The 24,861-nt window shown below is 40.5% G+C and overlaps 1 protein-coding gene across 1 annotated transcript in view; it reads left to right on the top strand.

Moving 5' to 3' along the window:
* The first annotated feature begins 1,011 nt into the window (after positions 1-1,011).
* The window catches only part of LOC309857836 (cyclic AMP-responsive element-binding protein 5-like), a 94,771-nt gene continuing 70,921 nt past the window's right edge, over positions 1,012-24,861 (top strand). Inside the window, exons 1-3 of the mRNA XM_082750591.1 lie at positions 1,012-1,078; positions 5,891-5,984; positions 18,176-18,297. Coding sequence (XP_082606717.1) covers positions 1,025-1,078; positions 5,891-5,984; positions 18,176-18,297 — 270 coding nt within the window. The 5' untranslated portion in view covers positions 1,012-1,024. The remainder of the gene's footprint in view (positions 1,079-5,890; positions 5,985-18,175; positions 18,298-24,861) is intronic.

Here is a 24,861-nt window from a genome sequence, read left to right as displayed (position 1 = left end):
AGGTGACTTGCGATTCCTTTGGTATCACCTACAGACATCATTTTAAGGAAGCAATATCCTTCCTGTGCTTCAGAGATAAAGCAATAGTTTTTAGTCCCTTGATAGAGCCATGTCCCATCAGCAGCCCATGTAGCTTATTTAAACTCAACTCTAAAATTAGCAAAAAGTAAGATTTAGAAAATGGTTTAGATTGTGAAACTTAAATTTCCATAGTATTTTCTGATGTTTAAAAAATGTTTTTGTGTAAAAAAGCCACAAAAACCTGTGAACATCTCTGGAGTCATTTGAGGATGTTCCTATAATGAACGCCTTTGTTTTGTCGAAAAGCATTGTTTTATGTTACTGTAGGTTAGTGACCATGAAACTGTGTGTATGTACTTATGTCAGTTTTAGGGAAGACTTGTAAAGGTAATTTTGATGACGCTCAATTTTTGCCCAATAAACTTACCTTAGAGCCTACTCCCTACATAAGAAGGGAGCACACTGGAATGTAACATGGGACAGAGACTATAACATAAGGTTTCTCCCACATCCGAAGACTGGCAGGGTGATCGTGGCTGAATTATTGGACCGCTGCTCAGGTTGGTCACCACATTGGTGCTAACCCTGTTTATTGTCCCCTCCCTTGCTTTTCTAAGTAGCCAGCTCCAAAGGACAGGTGTGAGCTTTGCTTTGGAATCTTCTTGCTCAGGTGCAGTCTTACGGGTAATAACACAGTCCAGGTGGTTTTCCAGAGGCAGAATTTCTGCTGCAACAGCCCCATGGCATTTTTCTTCAAAGTACAATAAATCTACACTCAGGCAAACAATAGGAGCGCAGACGGCAGAAAGCCTGGCGAACTTCAGCAAGGCGGGACTCAGGCTTGCGTTCATGTTTATCTTGTCTAATTTGGGGATTGGCATAGAAAGGGGCTCCGAGCAATTGCTTTTCTCAAGTTTCTTAGGTAGAAGCAGGGGATATTCATGGATTTCTGTTTTCCTTCCTCCCTCTCCCCCTGTCCCTACAGATTTATGAGGAATCCAAGATGAATTTAGAGCAGGAGAGGCCATTCGTCTGCAGTGCCCCGGGCTGCTCTCAGGTGAGTGTGGGGATCCTTTGGTCTGTTCTGCCAGGGATGTAGCTGCCTTTTGACAGGGAAACAGCTCTCACTTGGCAATCTCACCTAATGTAGGCTTTGTTTCTTCACTAAGATATTGTGAGAACCCCCTCTCTACCATCACCACCACCACTGCCGCCATCATCTTCATCACCATCTTTCTCCTCATTATTACTATTTTCTACTTTGAATAGTTTGAACTGCTTCCCTCACAGCCCCTGAAATACATCAGCATTAGCCATTTCCATCCTTAACTTTTCCCTTGGAAGTCAGCCAGACACCTCCTGCCCACCAGATGTTCAGGACTGTTATTTCAGAAAGGGGAGGGAGGATGCTGCCTTTACAATAGTCACTTGATACGGGGCCTCTGGATTACTGGTGAAACAGCTCATCATCAGAGCTGAGTTGTTTTTTGTTTTGTTTTCCTCTTTGAGGACAATAAGCCCCCTATAACTTTTCTAGAACCCACAGTTTTTCCATTTATCTAAACTTTAAGAGGGGAAGTTGGCATGCCGTGCTAGAGAGTAAACCTCTTTGCCTCCAAAAGCTCTCATCAAGTGGAATCATTGCGAGGATTAGAAGAGATACTACATGTATTTTGTGTAAGGACCACACATAATAAATGCTCAATTAACGTTCACCATTGTTACTATTACTGCTGCTGTAATATGGGCTGTGTAGCAGAAATTCCCAAGCTTGGCACTGGTAACTCTTGAGACAAAATAATTCCTTGTTGTGAAGGGCTCTCCTGTGCATCACAGGATGTTTGACAGCATCCCTGACCTCTACCTTCTAGGTCTCAGTGGCCACTTCCCAGCTGTGAAAACCAAAAATGTCTCTTGGCATTGCTAAATGGCCCCCAGTTGAGAATGACTGCCGCCTGATGATTTTGCGTTTTGACTTTAGTTTTGCTTTTTTAAGATCCCTTCTTGTTTGGGGGGCCCCCTGATTTTTAGCTGATGCTCTCCCATTCCATTTTATGTGTTGCTGTAAGCTGTCTTTTCTCCTGTTTGGAATCAGGCAGGGTATAAATAAATAATGCCACAGACATGTGGTCACTGGTGTCAGACGCTGCTAGAGCTGGGACAGTGAGAGAGAGGCTGAGCAGAAGCTGTTGGGTTTGGCAGTTGGGTCCTGGCGGGTGACCTATGAGAGAAGAGTCCGGGTGGGGGCCAGGTTGGAAGGGATTAATGAGTGAGTGGGTGGTGAGGAAGTGGAGGTGGCCAGCATAGAGAACTCTTTCAAGAGCACTAGGGAATGATGGGAAACAGTGATATAATGGTAGTCTGGGAAGGAAGCAGCCTTCATTTTTAAAATGAAAGGCTAGCTGGGCGGGATTTAGTCAAGGGGAAGGAGAAGTGAGCATGCTGGATTGAAGATCCACAACCGAAGCACAAACCCCCAGAAGACAAGGGTGTGCAAGAGCCCGTGAGGGAGAAGGGGGTGCTATTTCTCTAAGGCAGGAAGGAATGGAAGCAGCACTATGAAGTTACATGCGAATTCTGAGGTAGAGACGGTAGTGAAGGTTGAGGAGTGCATTTCTAATGACCTAGAACTCAGGTCATTGAACAGGTCATTTCCTTGAGAAGGCTGTGAGTGAACTGGTTGGACAAAATGAGAATTGAGGATTTCCATAGTTTCTTGGTTTTAAGAAAAAACTCCAAGTCTTTCTCCTCAACCCCTTGCGAAGCTGCATCTAAAACTTGGTGTATTTTTTTTTTTTTAAGATGAAAGTGTTTCTTTTTTGACAAGTTCTTTAAAACAATGTGTGCATCTTTCAATTTGAAGATGCATTAGAATTGAGGAAATGTAGCAGTTGCCTAGTGATTCCAAGGGTCTCTTGGTGGGGTGTTAGCAAATCACAATTAAGTCTGCTGTTGTAATCATGGCATTTACTGTAGTGACCTTCCAGAACTTGGGGTCCTGCATGGGGAAGAAATGATGGCTGGGGATTGGGAAGGGGGAGCAAATGTGAGTTACCAGTGCCTATGCTACTTTGGCAATGAAGGAAGGATATTCCCCCCTTTTCCCTCATGGAAAGAAGCTCGGTGCTATTAGGAATGGTCTACAATACCAGGGAGGTTTTTTTGTATGCAGCTTTGTTCCAGGAGTAGAGAAGCTTTTCTTGCTCTTCCTGAGCGCACAGAGTCCATTGTTAATTTCACCACTCCTTTGCCCTTGGCGTGAACATGCTTTGAGTTCAAAGGGTCTCTCTCAGCTGTGTATCTGTAATAGACTGGACATCTTGGTTACATAAAATTTGCTGCTTTTTTCCTGCTAAATTAAAAAAGCCCTGTGATGTCCTGTGTTGTCTCTTTGAGGAGGTATTTATAGTTAATATGTCATATTATGGAAATTATTGTTATTTAGTAAGTAATCAGGTTAATATTCTGTTTTAGGCTATTATTTTATGGAACCAAAAAGTGGCTTACAAATACGAAATGTAGGATACTACCATGTTGTTTCTTGATTATATATATCCCAATAAAAATTATAATATGGATTTTAATGGAAAGACTAAGAAGTTTAACTTGTCTTTAAACCACACATGGTAGTGTCTTATATTTGATGTAGTCATTATAAGGTGTGATAAAGGAGCAAGAGAACAGATGAAGCTGCAGCAAAACCCCATGTCCTTATAAAGCAGACTTCTATGTAGTTAGAACTTGACATAGTTGCCAGGCTTTGCAGATTCTATATGCTCCAATTTATATGATACATGTGACAAATAACTAAGTGATATTTATTCCCCAAACTACTTTCAGAATATTCCAGAGGATTTAGCCCAGTGAATTCCCTCATTCACATGAACACAAATCTGTACTATTTGCAGAGAAGATTTCTACCACAGTATATAATGGTAATTGAAACTTCTAATGACTATCCTGAGGAACTGGGAAGCTCTGGGAGACTTTCTAAATTGTCAAAGATTCAGAAATGTTCAGCAGAGTTTATTGTCTTTTGTTGTGTTTTCATTTGACCTTGGTAAAGCAGATGCTCTATTAAGTTCAGTTATTAAAACACACCAGCTTGAGTGAGGAGAAGCTAGGATGTGCTGCAGTAACAAATCAACTCAAAGCTTCAGGGGCTTCAAACAGCAAAGTCTTATTTCAGTTGCCAGGCATACATTTCTATTGTAACTTGGCAGGACCCTCTTCTTAATCATCTAGAATTCAGAGATGCTCTTCGTAAATCTTCAAAGCTTTAGGATAATTGAGCAGTCGCTATTTCTAATATTGTGAATTGCCATGTTAAAGGGGAGAGGGTCTTGCACCAGGAATTAGGTGCTGACATGTGAGGGACATGTCACTTCCATTCATGACTCCATGGATAGAACTAGTTACATGGCCCCACTCAACCACAAAAGGGTCAGAAAATCCAATCCTACCATGTGACCAGAAGCCAGACAACTGAAAACATTTGAGAGCTGCATTTTATTTTTTTAAAGATTTTATTTTATTTTATATATTTATTTGACAGACAGAGATCACAAGTAGGCAGAGAGGCAGGCAGAGAGGGAGGAGGAAGCAGGCTCCCTGCTGAGCAGAGAGCCGGATGTGGGGCTGGATCCCAGGACCCTGGGATCATGACCTGAGCCGAAGGCAGAGGCCCCAACCCGCTGAGCCACCCAGGCGCCCCTGAGAGCTGCATTTTAAACAACTGTAATATCACTCTCCGAAAATTAAAAATGGCTTACTACATGGTACAGAGTATAGAATACTAAAAATTATTTGTCATATGACTATAAGTCATCTGTATACTTCTAAAAGATCACATAATGAGTGCAGTGTGCAAGGTCTTCATGAACAGAACATACTATACAAATGTTACAAGCATATTTGTAGGTGTTTATGTCAAACAGTTAAGCATGACATGTAATTCTTAATGTCTGACATGAATCAAAATTCTTTTCCTACTTCATGCATTTTTCCTACTTCTGGCTAATCTATAGAAAACATCTAGCATACTTATTATGGCTTAGACTATTTCATACTATTTTGTAGTATACTATTTTATACTGTTACGTAGAACAGTAACTACGAGACAAAAGTTCCAAATAATCTTGCGAAACTCCAGTGCTACTTGGGTCTAAATTCATTTTTTTATTTGCACATATTTTCTTCTCATATATAGGTAAAAATGAGAGAATTTACTTTGTCATGATGTCATCGTTAATTTCTCTTGTGAATATATATAAGCATTCATCCGAACACTCTTATTCTTCGAAGGTATAGCATAGTTCTATTGTATAGAATATTTGAATACTTTCAGCATTGTTCATTACCTTTTCCTTACTTATTCTTTAAACACAAATTTAAAGTCTTCCCCAGATGCAAACCTTTATTTCCTAAAGAAATACCTAGTTGACTGATGAGTCTTCACAGCTGATTATATTCAAAGACTATTTAGGAAGTAGAGGCCTATACAAGGAATTCCTGGGGAAGGTGTGGGGAGTCAGAGATGATGGCAGGCAAAGGTCTCCTATTTCATATTACTATTCAGTCAGATTTTACTGCAGCCTATTTAAGCCCCTGGTAAACTGTAAAGGAAATAATGATACATATATTTGGGTACAATTCAAAGGAACATCTCAGCACATTTGCTTGCAAAAAATAATTTGGCATTTAACTTAGCATGCTTTCACACTTTTTCAGAACTAATTTTTTGTTTTGCCTGTCACATGTGCAATGCTGAATACAACTTTTTCTCTGTGATGGCAAATATATATTTTAAGACTGAATGGCTCCTTTCCCCTCCCCCCCACCCCCCTTTTTTTTTCTATTTGTCTGACAGCGCTTCCCAACAGAGGACCATCTGATGATTCATAGGCACAAGCATGAAATGACTTTGAAGTTCCCCTCAATAAAAACAGACAATATGTTATCAGGTAAGGAGCCATCAGGAAAAAAGGCTCTGGGTGAGGGCATCAGCCGCATGGGAGATACTTGTTCTTATGATAGCATGATTTCCACTGGCATATTCTGTGCCTTGAAAACGTATATTTCTAAGGTACAGCAGAGGCTTCAAATAATGGTAAGCAGAAGTGTAATCAGTTAATGTGGTGTTCACTCAAATAACCAAAGAGCTGTGATTTCTCATTTTCAGGAATGTAAAATATTTATTACTGTGGAAGTTGGCTCCATATAAGTATTTTTTTAAAATCACATACCTGTAATCAGTCAAGCAGAACATCTTCATTGAGCATCTATGATGCATACTGTGCTGTTACGAGTAGCACGGGAGATGCAAAGATTGGTGTGCTTGCTGTTCTTGAGGACACCCCAATGTAGTGTATCTGTGGAACTGTAGCTAAACTAGAGGATGGGCTAAGATCTATTTTGCATGAGAATTGTAAGGAAAATGGTATGTGGCTCTAGTAGAAGGAGAATGCACACACTCTCTCTTTTGCAACAGAGGTGATCAGTGAAACTTTTTTTAAAGAAACTGTACCTTCCTCCTAAGGGGGAGATTAAATAAGATGATAATGTAGGGAACCAAAGCAAGGGCTCAGCAGCTGTGAGCAGAAATAAATCAGCATCACAATCAATCCATCAAGCAATTACCATTCCTTCCCATTTTGATGGCTGGTGCAGTGAATTAAAACGGGACAGAGCCAGGAGTGGGGAAACTTGAACTCTAGCATGGGGTCTTTCCTAAATGACCTTGGGCCATGCTAGTGAACAATTTGGGGCCTCGGTTCCTTTTTCTGTAAAATGGGAATGATTTTGTCTGCCCAGTCTATTCCACAGGCGCATTGTGAAGATCTAGTGCAAGAAGGTAAGTGAAAGTGTTTCCTAATCTCTGGCAGGGTAGTTGAAGCATTTCCTGTTACCCTTCTTAGGCTAGGAATATTTCACGAAGCCACTGTCTCCTTGGCATCATGAAAGAGATAATACACCCGTAAATTTGCTTTAAATGATATCAGAAGAGAAACGGACTGCCCTGGCAGGCCCGGCTCATATAATTTAGCATCTCTATGACACTTAAATTTTACAACTATTTTATTATCCCTAATATTAGTAAATCCTGTAAGAGTGTTGTCAGGCAGGTTAATATTACAACTCGTATTTTACTGATAGAGAAGAAGGGGCTTAGGGTGACGGAGCAGCCTTCCCAAGCTGCCCACACAGGGCAAAGATGAGGGTCCTTGATGTGGAGTCCTAGCCCCCTGACTTGCTCAGCGGGGACTGCCTTGTCTGGTTTCAGCAGCTGATACGCACAATCTCATACTTCTAGAGACAGAGCCATCCACACGTCTTCACAGTCCCGCCAGTGACTTGTTAATGGTGCAGATGTGTTGTGGTTTGGCAGAATCTCTAGTTGAAAGGCAGCCTCTTCCCTTGCCTCCCCTGCCACCCACCACCTCTCTCTCAGCCTGTTTGTTTGGATTGAACTAGTTAGCTCTTCAGAAATAGTTTTATCTTCCCTTAAGTCTAGAAACAGAGATGCAGAAACTTCAGAAAGTTCTGTAAGCATTATAAAAGCCTAGCAGTGTTAGGAAGAATGGTCCATTCTTTCCGTTTTATCATTGAGTTTGTTCTATCATTTACAATGTGGTGTAACTTCATAGTTCAACAAGGAGCAGATATATATGCAAGTAGGACGGTTGTAGACTGTGCGCGGCTCCTAGTATTTAAATGTATAAGTTTGCCTTTTATTTTTCCCAAATAGAATTCCAAAAATAGGCTTCTTGGTGGGAGAAGAGTGGGAGGTGGGTGTTAGGTTATGTGGTGATATTACTGCTTCGTGGTAAGTACCAGGCAGTATCTTTCAGGTAAACGGCTGGGGTGGCCCTGTAAGGAGCCCCATCCAAAGGTCTGAAAAAAAGGAATTAAGGATGTGTGAACACTTCTATGTGCTGCCTATAAACAGGCTTTTGATTAAGCTCTTGCAACTTTTCAGTTGTTCTTAACCAGATCTTTGTTAGCTTGAAGACATTGCTGCCAGTAATTGTAGTGCCAGCTGGGAAATTATTGAGAGGAAATTCTCTCTAATTTTTATTATGTCAAACTTGAAATAAGAAAATGAAGGGAGAAATAAATATGAGGGAAAATAGCATGAATAAAATAATGGCGCATTTTTCTTCTGCTTTCTCATGGTTTGTGTTGAAGCTAATATGACGCCATTTCTTACTCCAAGTGAAATTAGGTGCTACATTTTTAAACTTTCTGTCCACTTTCCATGCTTGTAGTGTCATAGAATTTTCTTGCTGGAACAGAAACAGCTGTCCAGTGCAGCTCATTACTTTGCATTTAGGTGACAGAGGTCTATGTTATGTCATGGGCCAGTGTTGTCCACGCTCCACTGTAATAGGCTGTTGGGTATTTTTGCTTTGTTACTTTTTTTTTCCAAGAAAGACTTTGATGTATGTATCTCAAATCTCATGTTAGTTTTAGCATATTAGATTGTAATTACAAATGTGACTGAAGTTTTACTTGTCTTATATCTTGATTTATTTAGGTTTGAATTTATCAAAGTCTCCAAAATCTACTGCAATGTCTTTTAGAATTTTATTTCTGAATGTACTTTAAGCTTATTTTGTGGTCTATCTTAAGGATGAAGGATTTCCTACAGCTTGAGAGAAAGTAACAGAAACAATAAAAAATAATATAAATTAAACCTGAAATCAGCAAGCATCAGTAGGGCAAAATTCTTCAGGTCCCTTTTAGGCCACTTTTTTTTTTTTTTTCCCAAGCAATATTCAATTACACAAAATTTCATTTCGGATGAATTGGAGTTTGGCACATATTATGAAGAGGAAGTATGGTAGGAGTGTTCATTACTAATTTCAGGATATCTGGTTAACTTGTATTTTGGAAAATTACTTTGTCCTACATTAATTGCAAATATTTCAGTCAGCAAGATAATTAAGATGCCACAGACTTTTTGAAGGTAAGTGTCCAAAGAGTTATGAAGATCTGAAATAATTTCCTAGCTTTGCCATAAAGTCCGCTTTATTTAGACCAGGTACAATCTACAACTCAAAACGATTGTAAATGATCTTTGACATGCTGTAAGGCAGAGTAGTAAAAGTGATAGTTACAATGTTTCATTAAGATGAGTCAGCTCGTTCGGATAGAGAGTAACCATAAAACCTCATTCCAGAGGGACAGCAATAGTTGGGGCATGAATGGGGTGGTGATGGTGGATTCTGAGGACAAAGACTTCTAGCCCCTTCTACCTTGGTCCTTCCATTCTTATTTGGTCCTCGTGGTACATTTCCGGAGTCCTGATATCATGATGGGCTTTAGTCTTTCCCTTCAGCTGTTCTTGTTGCAACTGAAAATCATTTCACGGTGAGGGCAGTTGCGATATCAGAGGTTTTAGGTGCCAAGTTTGAAATGGGAACCCACTGAGGACAATATACTTTAACACATGGGTTGCAAAATTATCAGCCATTATGTGACAAGAGATCTGTTTGGTTTGAAAATTATGATCAAATTTTTGTACTAGAGCGAAACAGTATGGTATTTGGGTCTATTTTAATGGTATCATCGCTAGGTATTCAGGAATTTCTACATCTTGCCCTGTCAGAAATTCCCACCTCACTTATTGACAGAGTTCCCAAGTTCTGTACAGGCAAAAACCAGAATGCGAATCAAAGTGCAGTTTTATTTATAGCCAGACAAGCAAATAAGCAAAAAATCTAAATGAGAAGAATATGCGTGTGTGCCTCTGTGTGGTGGAGGTGTATGGTGGAAATAGTGATCTAGAAGATGATGAATTTTGCTTCATGAAAAGGAAGTGAAGAGTGTTGCACACCTTTCCTCAAAAGGTTAAACCCAGGAAGCCTGAGAAGGGGATGCATGAAACCATGCCTTCGAATACCTAATGAATCACACCAGACATCACAGCCCAATTAGTGCCGAAGGCAACTGGTGTGTGCTTGGAGGGAAACGAGGGCAGGCGGCAGGAAGGTGTGGGAAGAGGGGCTGAGATTGCCCATTCATTTACACTTATTGATTCATTCAACAAACACTGAACGTGTCTGCAAAAATCCTGTTGTGCTCCGTGCTGGGGTTGCTGCACTGACCAAGACAGATGACCAAGTTCTCTTCCATGGAACTTACTGTATTCTACTAGAGGTGGGGAGGAAGAGAGATCATTCATAACACCCCTCCCCTGAGATTAGTAAACAAGAATGTATGAGTTAGTGACAAGTGCTCTGATGAAGATGAACATGACAAAGTGAAACAGGTGCCCAGTGAGCTGCTAAAGGAGGTCAGGAGAGGCCTTTCCACATTAGCAGCATTTCAACAGAGACCTGATGCTCAGCATGGTGGGCTCAAGTGACCTTTCTCCCTGTCTTCTGAATGAAGACTGAAAGCAGTGACACCATCCCACCGGACATGGTGTAGCTCACACACAGAAGAGATGTGAGAGAGACAGGCATCCTCAAGCATTCCAAGCATCTATCACAAATGATAAAATAGCTCTTCTCTGAACCCAGTTGTGTCCCTGGATTAAGTCTAGAATTAGGGAATGTCTCTAGTTCCAGGCTCTAAACCTAATTCTCGCCCTGGAGAAAGCAAGATTGTTGTTCAGTGGAGTAGAACACTTGTCTTCCAAGAGACTGATCATGATAAATTAGATAATTTCAGAACCCAGAGCCATTGCTCATGGCTGTTTGCTACAAACCTACTTAATAATCTGTGGACATTTTATTTTTTAATTGTTTTATCATTTTTTATTTTTTCAGAGAGAGAGGGCAAGGAGGGGCAGAGGGAGAAGGAGAGAGAGCCCCCAACAAAGGGCTTGATCTCACAACCTGAGATCATGACCTGAGCTGAAACTGAGTTTGATACTTAACCAACTGAGCCACAGAGATGCCCCTATCCATGGGCATTTTAAAGAGGAAGTCAGAGAAAAGGTGACATATCTCACTCCACATTCATTTTGGAATCCTGACTAAATAAGTAAATCTCTCTGTCTCTGTCTCTGTCTCTCACACACACACACACACACACACACACACACAGGGGCCATATTTACCTCCTCTTCCATTGATGGCAAAGGTACACCATGATTTCTCACTATTGAAATTATTCAGATCTTTATGGAACAGAGGGTGTTGGAAATGGCTCACACCAGAGGGCAGCATGATAATAATGGTAGCTACCATTTATTGCCTTATCTTATGCCTATATCGTGCCTCCTGCTTTATATACATTATGTCATTTAATCCTGGTCACTCTTTTCATATGAGCATATAAGATCGGGAGGATAAATAGTTTGTCCAAAGCTCCTGTCTGTGTATAATTCTCTCATTGTACATCTAGATTTGGTAGGCTCCATGTACTAAGAACATGTTTTAGTTTTAGATTTATGTTTGGATATACATTTATGAACTGTTTTCTCTTCTATTACTGGCATATTTCTTCAAGAGTCATCAAATGGAAAAAAATAGTCAAAGGTTTTCAGAAGGAGATTATACTGACACATTAGCATATAGGGGAACAAAGAGTGTGTTTTTATATTTATTTATTTATTTTAAAATATTTTATCTATTTGTCAGAGAGAAAGAGCAAGAGAGCACACAAGCAGGGGGAGTGGCAGGCAGCTCCCTCTGCTGAACAGGGAGCCCAGTGTGGGCCTTGATCCCAGGACCTTGGGAACATGATCTGAGCCAAAGACAGAAGCAACTGACTGAGCCACCCAGGCGCCCCAAAGAGTGTGTTTTTATTTTCTATTTTATTTTATTTTATTTTATTTTATTTTATTTTATTTTATTTTATTTTTTTAAAGATTTTATTTATTTATTTGTCAGAGAGAGAGAGCAAGAGCGAGCACAGGCAGAAAGGCAGGCAGAGTCAGAGGGAGAAGCAGGCTCCCTGCGGAGCAAGGAGCCCGATGTGGGACTCGATCCCAGGACGCTGGGATCATGACCTGAGCCGAAGGCAACTGCTTAACCAACTGAGCCACCCAGGCGTCCCAAGAGTGTGTTTTTAAATCAGATTTTCCCCTCCATTGTGACAAGTGGCAATGGGCATTTATATTTAGCTTCTATAGAAGTTAGCTTCTCATTCATGTTTCTAGCTGGTCAAGTAAACCTGAATTTTTTTTAACAACTCACCTGAACACCTCAGAGGCCTTGATCAGAGGCCTTTTCATATAGGAAAACCTGGCTTTCAGTCTATTCCATCTGGAAGGCAATCCTTTTTGACAAAGGCAATTAGGGAGTAAGTGGAAATTTGAAGCTTTAGCTTCCACAGTCCAGGGCAGGGCTTGATAAGAGATTCACCTTGGATCCCCTCTGTTCACCTAGCTTGCAGAGACATGATCCCAGTGTTCATAACCCTTTCTACTGGCTTAGCTCCTCTAACGTCAGTTAAAATTGTGCTTTGATTGTTGTTGGAACACTCTGGCTAGACCATGGCTGACAGTGAGTAGGGGTGGGTTATTTACCTGATTAATTTAAATCTCAGTCTGTGTTTTCTTGGAGCCATGTGTCATAGGAGATGCCCTTGTCAGAGAATTTTCTAGTTGACTCAAGGCCCTCTTAAGGGCATCTAGTCTGCCAGCTCTCCATCTTGACCATAAGTGGATCGCAGCATTCTATTCCAAAGTTCTGCCAGTGTGTCTCGTCTCTCAGGGACCTGGATCACCCAAGCCATGGGCAACCCTTAAACATTCCACAGCTATTGTTTAAAAACCCGGAGTTGCCTTGGTTTGTGCCATGGAAGCACTGCCTCTTGGATAGATGCAGGGAAATAGTAACCTCAGTGTTATGGAGAGGACCCCATTGCTCCTTTGTGTATTCACACTCAGTAAAAGGCACATTTATTGTAAAGGAGCCTATCTACAATTCCATGGAATTCTGTCAGTTAGTGATTGTGCCCCTTATAAAGGAGGGTATATTTTAAAATTCACTTAATGTAGACTTTCCTGATTAAGACTTTATTAAAATTCACACAGGGATAGGAACTAAGGAAATTTTAAAAAAGGCATTTGCTGAAAAATTCACAGGATAAATGTAACTCTAGAAAGAATATTAGAACTGCCTGAGAAAAATGCCTTTTCTGAGAAGCCCAACTCTTAACTAAAATAGATATGCTAATCCCAATGCTTTTCTCTCTTGGTTTGAGCAGCATTCTTGAGGAGTTCCATTAAGCTGCATTTTGTTGTTTGAATCTGAGTCATGCAAATAATAAAAATGCAATACCTTTAAAAAAATACCCTATAATTAGAATGGTCACCAATCCAAACTGATCTTTCTTATAACTGGTATGAATTAGTAGGGCTTTTATAACATTCCCAGTCACTGTCAATTTAACACAAAATGATGTAAAATTACCTAGCATAGCCCTTTAGTGATACCATTGAAAATATTAGATCAATGGGAAAGAAAATTCTGCTTCAGAAGTTTGCATTCTTCTTCTCTGGTATATTATGAGAACTCTACTTTTACTTTTTTTTTTTTTTTTTAATTGATGACTTGTTGCCTTGTCTTTTTATCATTGAAGAAAATGAAACATAGACAAACATGTAACTCAAGTGCAGCTCTGAAACGAAATAAGGTAGCAACCTATTATTAAATGTAGAGCAGACTAAACACTTTTTAAAAGAAGAATCAGGTTTCAGGCTTTAGCTTTGTGCTTGTCATTTAGACTTTGGAATGATCAGACTTGCTGGGGCTGAAGCACTTGACGCTAGGCAGACTAGGGACTGATTAGAAAAGTTAGTGAGTCCCCCCCCCCCTAATAGCTATAGCCACATATGTGTTGTCCTTCCCAGAGGTAGCGGGGTGCGGGATTTCCTGTTGTGTAGCAGGTGGGTGAATTTCCAAATCATCATGTCAAGCTTGTGGCACTCTTTCAGGTAAATACACAAGTGGGGTCTCTGCATGGCAGGAATCCTCTACCTAGCTATTTACAGAGGCAGCAGTCTGTGAAAAGGTGCTCCTTTTTTGAGGTACAGACTCACTATTCCAGGAAGGGAGACAGATATTGAAATATGACATTTGCAAGGGATTTTTAAAAAATCCCTTTTGCTGCCAATCTTGTCCGAGTGGTAAAAGAATTCTGAGGACATATAAGACAGGTAAAAGTGGCTAAGCTGCCTTACTTGCACAGGTCCCAGCTGTCTGGGTGACCTGAGAAGCAGCTGTGCTCTTTGCAATCTCCCCGCGAGAAAGCAGCCTGCAGGTTTTTTTTGTTTGTTTGTTTGTTTGTTTGTTTTTTTTTTTTTTTTTTTGCAGGGCCAATTTGGATTTGCAAAGGTAATAGCAAAAAAGTACTTTCAACTTAAGTAAAGCCTAAACTCAAAAGTTACAAACGTTGAGTTTAGCTTGAGATTTGGGGTTCTTTGTTTCTCGCATTCAGTTGGTCCTCACGCAAGTGGAAATACTGAAAGAAAGGTGAGCATAAGTCCTCCAACGAGCATCTGGGCTCTGAGTTCCCACTGCAGCCAGTTCCTGTAAGGCCTTGGATGGGGCCTGTAACTACTGAACACACCGTAGATATTATTCACCAGCGGAGCACCAGCCCCTGTTACTCACCATACAGAAATGGCTGTGGCTATGGCTGGTGCTTGCCCTTGGTTCTAAAGAAGGTGAGGTTTATCAGAATTTTAATTTATGGCCATGGATATTACTCACCTACATCAGGTCTAATTTCAGCTGGAATATTTATTTGACAAAGCATCCGTGGCTGAGAAACTGACTCTTTTATTTAAGCTGCTGATAGATTTAACTGTCCCCTTTTTGAAGATTGGCTCATTTCCTGGCTTACTTGGAACTGGTACCATGTGGGATCAAAGACAGCTAGAGACCTTGTATTAATTCTATAAATGTTAAAATAAAAGTTAAGCTCCATTTTCTGGTTCCTGTTGTAACTGGAAAGAATAGCTCATTCACAAGAAGAAAATGAATTAAAAATTAAGAACAGTGTGCCTTATCTCTTCCAAATGTGGATATAGATATGTTTTGCTATCCCCTTGTTATATCACACAGCAAAGAAAGTTGCATTTAGTAACAAAGCTGTGGCCCCCATCTGGGTCTTCTGCTCTAGGGATAGGAGGGAACCAACTCTCTTTAGGGCCCATGGCTCCTGTTGCTGAAGGGATAATTTTGCTGAAAGAAGACAGAAGACATTTCTCAACTTCCCTAGGGCTTGCCCTCCAAACATCAGTCTGAATTCAATCTGATGGCCCATCTCATGAACTCATCTCAGAGTTCAGGAGTGCTATGGACCCCACTAGGATGACTGTTCTCTCCACCTGGAATCATGGCCCTCAACCAGTAAATCTCCAATAGAGAAATATAGAGGAACAGAAGAAAAATTAAAACCCAGCAAACTAAATCCCTACTGATGACCAATGGTCTAATATGGCAGTTCTGTCCTGGGTTGTTTTCTCGGGTTTTTTACTCACAAAATGACCTGCGAGATAGTAGAAGGTCTGTAGGATTGTAACATGCTTCTATTATAGAGGGGTACAAACGATTCCAAGATATTTTAAAAGAGCCGGGGAGGGTTAGGATTGCCAATTATCAATACAGTTATGTGACTCAGTTTCTAAATGGGGCCTGGGGAGAGTTTTAGTTTCCTTCTAAGTAAAGGGGGTAAGAAGATTTCTTACCAAATGTGGTTGGTATGAAAATTAATGAGATGATGGATCATACACAGCACTTAGTATTATGCCTGACATAGAATAAGCACCCACTCAATGGAAGAATACGTACATACACACATATACACACACAAATGCAGACATATCCCTTTATTTCCACTCTTGGAAATTTGTGGTGTATTGTTTGTACACCACACCCAGTGCTCCATGCGATACGTGCCCTCCTTAATACCCACCAACAGGCTCACCTAGCTGCCCACGCCTCTCCCCTTGACCTACATACAGTGATTTTTGAAGAGAACCCATCACGGTGGTGATTTTAGGATTCATAGAAACATGTAACTTTAGAATTGTATTTGAAAGATGAGGAATATGAGGTCCAGAGAAAGTAGGTAATTTCCCCCAAATCACGCAGTTTTCAAGTCTAGATTTCTGGGTTGTCAGCATTGTCTTTTCCTTCAGATCCAGGGGAGAGTCTGGGCAAAGCACAGGATTTAGATTGAGAAGGGGTTATGTCTGAAGGTGAAAGAGGACTTAACAGTGATAAAATGTTTATGAACTGTGACCTTGTGCAAGGTACTTATCTCTCTATTTCTAAAATAATATGTGCCTACTTACCTCTTCAGACTTTGTGAGATCTAGACTCTAGACAGGCTGGGTGAAAATGTTTGTAAACTGCAAAATGCTTGTAAATACTAACTTTATCTTTTATAAGCACATAACACACTATATATATGCATATGTGTATAAATACATATATGTATTATATATATATATATAGGGGCATAGGTATATATGTGTGAATCTTAATAAATTAATGTGCTAAAAAACCAAACCCAACTTTTGCATGGCTTTTATCTGTGATGTCTGATTTATGACCATCTGTGGTGGGCTCTCTGTATATTGAGGAAGAGAGCTCAGTATCTGGAATTCGGGCTAAGAATGAGAAAGAATGCAGAAGGGGATTTTTGCTGCTTTGAAATTCAAGTCAACCAGCTGGGCACTTAACAGGTAGAAAAGCTGCAGGGAATCAGAAGACCTTACCTTAGAAGGGCTGACCATAGGAGCTATCAAGCTATTTTGAGCTTCATGAATATTAAGCTATTTCTTTGAATCTCAATGGGTAATTTACTGGGATTAACTGCTCTCTGTATGAATTAGGAAAGTAAATATGATTCTAGTTCCTCATCATACGGGACTGTATAAAGAGCATGTAGAAATGGCACATTTGTTTCAACCCTCTTCAGTTGCCTAGTAGTGATGTGTTCAAGAACTATGAAGAAAGAGATTTGGCGACTGAGTATGGTTTTAGGTGGACAAGTGCCATCATCAGTCTCACTGTGTGTGCTGTTGCCTTAGGTGGGAATAATACATGTGCCTATTGGAAATGGTGCCAGGGCTTTGGTTATAATCCTGGTGTCATCACATCTACCTGGAAGATCTTGAATGAGACCCTGAATCACACAGGACTTCCATTTTCCTCATTTGCAAAATGATTGGCTTGGCCATCTGCTGTTTCTGAGACAAGGACAGCATACAGTGTTATTCAGGAGAGATAACCATCCTTAGTGATTACAAAGGTGTAATTCTACCCCATTTACCTGACAGTATCTTGTGAGATCTAGATTATAGAGAACGTGTGTGAAACCACTGTGTAAACTGCAATATTTATGTGTCAAAAGCCACATAAATATTAAGTCACCCCCCTGGGACTAATAATACATTATATGTTTATAAAAAAATTAAAAAATTAAAAAAAAATTAAGCCACCAATAGCAGCTTCAGATTCTCCACTCTCCTAAGTAGTAGGCTGGCTAGACAGTCAAGAATATGAAAGAAATTCTATTCCTTTTAAAGAGTTTTCTCAGAACATTCCTTTGGCTATAGCAAAGGAAAATGAAATTAATAATTATATTTTTAATGGATGAAAGCTGAATGTGTTTGACTTGGAAACTTTCATCATCCTCTGTGACTTTCAAAATGAGAGAGAGAATTGCTGTATTTTCCATTTTCATTAAGAGAAAGGAATTAATGTGCTTGTTTGTTTCTTTTTGTTTTGATATAAACATTTACAAAACCTTTTTTATTTATTTATTTTTTAACTCCCAGCTCCCTAAAGTCAAGCTTGACATTGGCCCAGCAGATTTTTTTGGCCTGATTTTCGCTAAATCATGTTTTTTTTCATTTTTGGAAAAAGAAGTCATTCCACACATTGTGACACGTGTTCAAGTGATAGGAACCCCAGAAAGTTGATGGTGGGCTCCCTGGCGGTTGTCTGGCAGTTTGGAAAACCCTCACATATGCAGCATGCTACACATTGCATTCCTCCTATGAGATTTGTGGTTTTATTTTCTTCCCTATTGCCATCTTATTTAAAAGGGTAGAAAATTAAAGATGACGAGCTGGCATCTTTATTAGGGTGAGGGGAGGGGGTTTGTCAATTGAGCTCATGCTTGCTCCTGGCTTTTGAGGAAAAGAACCCATGTATGATCACTCGATCTCTGTTTTCAGATCAGACTCCGACTCCAACAAGGTTCCTGAAGAACTGCGAGGAAGTGGGGCTCTTCAATGAGCTGGACTGCTCCCTAGAACATGAGTTCAGGAAGGCTCAGGAGGAGGAGAGCAGCAAGCGGGTAGGTTGGCTTGAATGGACACCTTGTCAGGTGCCTCCCCTAACCCCCATGAGAATCTTCTGTGTGGAACCTTCGACGGCACTGCAGATTGGTACGAATGTCGCCCTAAAACAGTGTTTTATCCATTTGCATGTATTCGTCTATTTTTTTTTTTTTTTTTTTTTTTAAAGATGAATCCCTGATTCTCCAATATGGGAGAAACAGACATCTGAAATAGGAAATTCAAGCAAAAAAAAAAAAAAATTACCTGATTCTTGAACCTTGATTTGGATAAACACATAGACTCTTTGTATTCAATACTAGTTGTTTTACTTTGCGAAGTATTTCGTAGGAAGCCTTACATGGGTGTTACACACAGAAGACAAGAGGCAAAGAATAATTGTAGCAGTAAGAGACGAGGTTTTGTCTGATTTTTGTCCCAGGTTTTCATTGTCCGATTTCCATAATCTTCCTGGTAGACCTCCACCACTTTCAGTTATGTCCCAGTCATATTATTGAACGTCTGTTATTATTGGGAAAAATGGTTTAAATATACGTGTGGATTATTTGTTCTTACAAATGTAGAAAACCCACTTTATGCATGCCTCCAGAATATATTCAATTTCTCTTAATGTTTGCTTGCATTTTAAAATCACTTTGCAAGATTAAGGAAAAGGAAACAAGGTCACAAGTAAATGTGATAATGAAACTCTTTAGCATTTTTTTAATTGTTACCGTAGAGCATTACTGAATGCCCACAATGTACCAAAGAACAAATTAGACGCATTCCATGAACAGAGACTTAAAATGCGGAAGTGGGTTGAAAGGAAGGGCTGGTTAGGTTGTAATGGACTCTGAAGGTCCAGCTGTTCCATCCGGAGAAGATATTTTAAAAGGCTCTGATATTTCAAAACCTTGAAATTCTCCTCTACGTGAAATTGTAGTAATCCCCCTCCACCAGATTTTTTGTCACATTCCCACATTAAAACAGTCAAGGGCTTGCCCTAAGTCTGGGCTGCTTTCGGAAAAATCATGATAATTGGTGGAGGATACAGAGAGGTATAAAACCTCAATCAGCTCATTTTATTTATGTATAATTAATTTATACAGCCACTTCCCCCACTCCTCAAGTGACATGAAAGGCTTCCCCCTCACCTTTTTAAATGAATATTTTTTTAGCACTTACTTGCCAGGCACTGTTCTGAGCACTTAAAAATTTAACTTAAAAAAATAAATAAATAAAGGAGGGGTACCTGGGTGGCTCAGTGGGTTAAAGCCTCTGCCTTCAGCTCAGGCCGTGATCCCAGGGTCCTGGGATCAAGCCCTGCATCAGGTTCTCTGCTCAGCAGGGAGCCTGCTTCCCTTCTTCTCTCTCTGCCTGACTTTCTGCCTACTTGTGATCTCTTATCTGTCAAATAAATAAATAAATAACTTAAAAAAAAAGGCATACATTCTATATTTCACTGCAATAGAAATGTATTTTTTAAAGATGAAAATTACAAAGACAAAGAAGAACCAAAACGTCTAGTAAATTTTCTCTGTGTTGAGTTCTACATTTAGTTCTGGTAGATGTGGTGTATGAAAAAAAACTGAGGGATTAGGTACATTCATTCCCTCAAGATAGTCACAGTTGGCTTCTTAGATTAAACTGAACTGCAAGGAAGGTATATGCTCATTCCTACTGGTTTATATTGTCTTCATTTCTGAGAGAATGGTTTTAACTGAAGTATATGTTCTTGATTTTCCTACATTTACCAAGGACAGCTGTAGGAAGCCTACGGTAGGGGCGTGGTTTTAGATGTTCTCCTTTATGTAGTACTCATGATCTCCTATATGATGCCCCATGGGAGGAAATTCTTGCAGATCTGAATTCCAGGAAATCGTTTACTTCCCCTAAGGAACTGAAATATTTTCTCTGTGTGGACATGAGAATCATGTAACTGGTTCTGTTTCTCTTTTCGCTTTGACTGCTCGGTTAACAGAAAGCTGAGTTTACTGCTTAACTTTGAGAACTTTTTAGAACACTGTGATGAACATATTTTACTTCCCTTCAGACTAGACTTTCAGTTCTAGTTTATTATTCCCTCTGGTCCTGATTTTTTTAATTTAAAAAACATTTTTATGCTATACATTTTTTTTTCCTGAATTGTTTTTGAGTCCTTGTGGGTTGAGAAAGAGTATAAATTAACTTTATAAATTAAAATAATCAGGCAAGCAACATAGAGAAAAAAGACAATTACAGTTGTAGAAATACATATTTTAAATACATATTAAAAATATCCTTTAAAAAGTATCTTTTGAAAGTTGCTTTTATTTTTTAATTTAAATTTTAGTTAACAGATAGGGCAACATTGGTTTATGAAGTATAATTCAGTGATTTATAACTTACATACAACACCCAGTGCTCATTACAAGTGCCCTTCTTAATGTCCATCACCCACCTGGCTCATCCTCCACCCACCTCCCTCCATCAACCCTCAGTTTGTTCTCCATCCTTAAGAGTCTCTTACAATTTGTTTTCCTCTCTCCCTTTCTTCTTTTCCCCCTTTCCATAAGTTCATCTCTTTTCTTTCTAAAATTCCACGTATGAGAGATCATATGGTATTTGTCTTTCTATGATTTATTTCACTTAGCAAATATACTCTAGCTCCATGTCATTGCAAATGGCAAGATTTCATTCTTTTTGATGGCTGAGTGATACACACACACACACACACAGACCACATCATCTTTATTCATTCATTAGTCAATAGACATTTGGGCTCTCTCCATAGTTTGGCTATTGTAGATAATGCTGCTATAAACATCTAGGAGCATCTGCATCCTTTGAATCTGCATTTTTGTATCCTTTGGGTAAATACCTAGTAGCACAATTGCTGGATCGTAGGGTAGTTCTATTTTTAAGTTTTAGGAACCTCCATTTTGCTCTCCAGACTGGCTACACCAGTTTGCATTCCCATCAACAGTGCAAGAGGGTTCCCCTTTCTCCGCATCCTCGCCAACACGTTGTTTCTTGTGTTGTTAATTTTAGCCTGAATGTTGCTTTTCTGGTTTTGTGACGGCTATTCGGATGGGGAATTCTATAGCCAGCTTCCCTTGTGGTTTTTGGGTTGGGTGTCTCAAGAGATCACCTTCTCAAAACCCAACTTTACTTGTCCACACTGAAAAGTGGACAGCATTGAGGCTGTTGAGCTATCCTCTTCCCTCGCATCTTTTAAACCAGCAGCCAAATCAGCCTTGGGTGGCCGTAACTTCTCAAGACCTAATGCACAATGACTTATCCAGCAGTCAAATGGGCTGTGTTGATGGCTTCTGCCTAGCATTTCTTTGGAAGCCACAACTGGGTAAAGGAAAGTTGGGAGATACTCCTTAATCTACCATCATACTTTTATCTAAACTTTTGACCACATTTCTCTAACTACCAATATCCCTGACACGCTGCCACCCCCTGCTCCTGCTTCATTTAGTCATCTTCTACTTGAAAAGTAGGAATAAAAGCTCTCTACTCAATGCATACCTTATTATTACTGAAGGCTGTCTCCTTCCTTCCTTCATTTTGCTCTGCATTCAGATAATTATTTCTTTTTAATTCTCCATCTCCAACTTTCTTCTAATTTCTTTTCCTCTGAGTCTAATTATTTTATTTAAAAAACTGTGGAAAAATTGTGCTAGTCCTTCCCTCCACCTTTAACTTTCTAGCTGCAGCTTGGTCTAGAAAATTCTTTTCAGGAACAAAGAGAGAATAGATCCTCACTTAACCCTCTTGGCTGTCAATTGGGGAATTGTCTGTTCTATGGACAATCTCTAATCCTGATACCCCCAGCTCCTGCTTCATTTATTCATCCCCTGCTTAAAAAGTGGGAATACAAGCTCTTTATTCAGTATATCCCAATGTATGTATAGAATGAGGACAGGCTAGATGCTGGTCATGACAATGGAAAAAGCCTTAATATCTGTATCTATATTACATATAGAAGGCAACACATTCCAGTTACGTCAGTCTTCCACAGAAGTATAATAAGCTCATGGTTTCAAAACTCTTTAATGAGAGATTTTTTTCCCTTGGAAATGCATCCATCACTAACAAGCATCACAAATCTCAGTTCGTCTATGGCTTAGAAGTCAGGCTAATCCACGTCCTGAAATAGGTGAGAAACTTGTGGTCCTCATTTATTCATTCAGTAAATATTTCTGAGTGCTCATCACATGCCAGGCACTGTCCGAGCCATTGAAGGATACATTGTGGACTAAAGCTTGTTAAAAACAAAACCTTGCCTTCAGGTAGGTTACGACTCGTGGGCAAGACAAACAATAAGCAAGCAAAAACCATAAGATGAATAACATGTCAGAAGGTGATGCGTGTTCTAGCAAGGAAGGGGCAGAGGCAGTGCTGGGGATGCTCAGGGAGGGCGTTGGTGCTAAGTGGACAGACAGCAGAGGCCGGAAGCAGGAGAGCAAAGGCCGGAAGCTCTGCGTCAGAGCAGGTGTGTGTCAGGGAGAAGAGTGTTCTAAGTGCAGAGAGTAAAAAATGCAAAGCCCTAAAGCTAGAGGATGCTCTGTGAGTCCGAGGAATCACAAAGAGGGGGGATGTAATAATGTGGAAGAGTGGACACAGGAGGGCAGAGTCCAGAAGTGAGATGGGGAACCAGAAAGTTTCAAGCAGAGGAGTGATAGAATCTGACTTATATATTAGAAAATTCACTTCGGCTGCTGAGTTGAAAGTCAGTTGTTGGGGGACAGTAGCAGGGAGAGAGAGAGACCAGTTCCAGAGGCTGATGGAAGACTCTAGATTGAAGATGATGGCAGATTGGTCCAAGGGGGACATGGATGAGGGGGTGGTTGTTGCATTCTGGGTCTGTTTTGAAGATAGAGCCAGCAGGATTTGCTGGTGAATTAGATCTGGGGAGTGATAGAAAGGATGAAATCAGGAGTGGACCAGGTGTTTGGCCTAAACAACTAGAAGGATGGAGCTGCCCGTGGGAGGAGCAGGTTGGAGGGAAAAACCGTGGAGACTGTTTCTTGACTTCTATCCATTGAGTGAGCACATGGATATAGTGGTCTGTAAATCAGGAAGAAGTGACCCATCTGTGATCTAAATTTGGGAGTCACAGGCTTGTAGGTGGTGTTTCAATATATGAGACTTGATGGAATCACCTGGAATGAATGAAGATGGAATTGAAAAGAGGTCTGAGCATGGAGCTTGGCAGACCCCTCCAGAACCTCTGAGACAAGAGTATTCAGCTCTCCTTAGTGACCAGAGATGACACAGAAGGCCCTGAAGTGTGAAGAATCAAATCAAGTGTGGCGAGGCTAGTCGTAATCCTCAGCAGAACCCAGTAACGTGCAGTCATCCTGCTGATTTCATGTTCCACATCAGAGGAAACAACAGAAACAAAAACAAAAAGTTTTTTAAAAAGAAAAAGCAAGAGGATGGTGAATTGACCCTTTACATTTGATTTTTTTAAAAAAATGGAAGAAATAATGCTTGTCCAGGAAGTAGGATAGAGCTTCATCATATGATGGCAGTGGTGTGGGAGTGTGTGTGTGTGTGTGTGTGTGTGTGTGTCTGTGTAAGAAAGGAAGGGCAAGGGGCGCCTGGGTGGCTCAGTGGGTTAAGCCGCTGCCTTCGGCTCAGGTCATGATCTCAGGGTCCTGGGATCGAGTCCCACATCGGGCTCTCTGCTCAGCAGGGAGCCTGCTTCCTCCTCTCTCTCTCTGCCTGCCTCTCTGCCTACTTGTGATCTCTCTCTGTCAAATAAATAAATAAAATCTTTAAAAAAAAAAAAAAAGAAAGGAAGGGCAGTTGAGAGGACTAGAAATGAACCCCTTTGTCTTGCTGAGAGAAATATAACGTTACAGCCTAACGTGGTTGAGGACCCTGAAGATGAAAAGCACGGTGTGGAAGTGCTGAGCGCTGCCATTCTCCCACAGGACCCAAATTTGACTCATTATGCTGATGGCGCAATAGCAAATGAGGACATTTCCATGCTCTAGAATTCCTACCCAAATGATGAAAAGTGCAGTGTATTCCCAGAGGGTCCTGACTGTTGAACACAAGGGAACAAGGGACAAGCTATAATCTTAAGATCTTGGATCCCAGCTCGGTAGGAGTCACGGAACAGGGCATGGCCAGGTCAGCCTCAGCTCAGAAACGTAGGCTGCTCAATCTGATTAAATTCTGTACCTGGAAATCGTGTTACCCGACACCACCAGTGACTCGAGGAGAGAGGGGACGCAGAGGGAGGCCTTCTGCCCTCATACACAGTCTAGCTCAGTTAGTCCCTAGCTGGCACGCCTGCCCTCTGGGGAAGGCATGAGAAATGCTGAATGGGAAAGGAAAGATAGGAAAGATAGAGAGTGGAGCAAACACGCAACAGCTGCTCTGTTAGCCTGTTGCTTCTATGGAACTGGCGTAAAACAGTCCATCCCTCTTGCGGAAGTCTGGAGAAGACTCTCCGAAACTTAAAAACTTGGTTTTATTCTGGTTTTGAAAATGTCATCATGTTTGCTAAATCCTGGGGGATGAAACAAACTGGTTTTGATCTTGGTGTGTTTTGTTTTGTTTTTAATCAGCATGACTGAAAG

The sequence above is a fragment of the Mustela nivalis genome (assembly GCF_964662115.1).
Source record: "Mustela nivalis genome assembly, contig: HAP1_SCAFFOLD_1370, whole genome shotgun sequence".
Lineage (NCBI taxonomy): Eukaryota > Metazoa > Chordata > Mammalia > Carnivora > Mustelidae > Mustela > Mustela nivalis.
The sequence above is the reverse complement of the archived record's forward strand: the minus strand, read 5'-3'. Positions and strand labels throughout refer to the sequence as shown.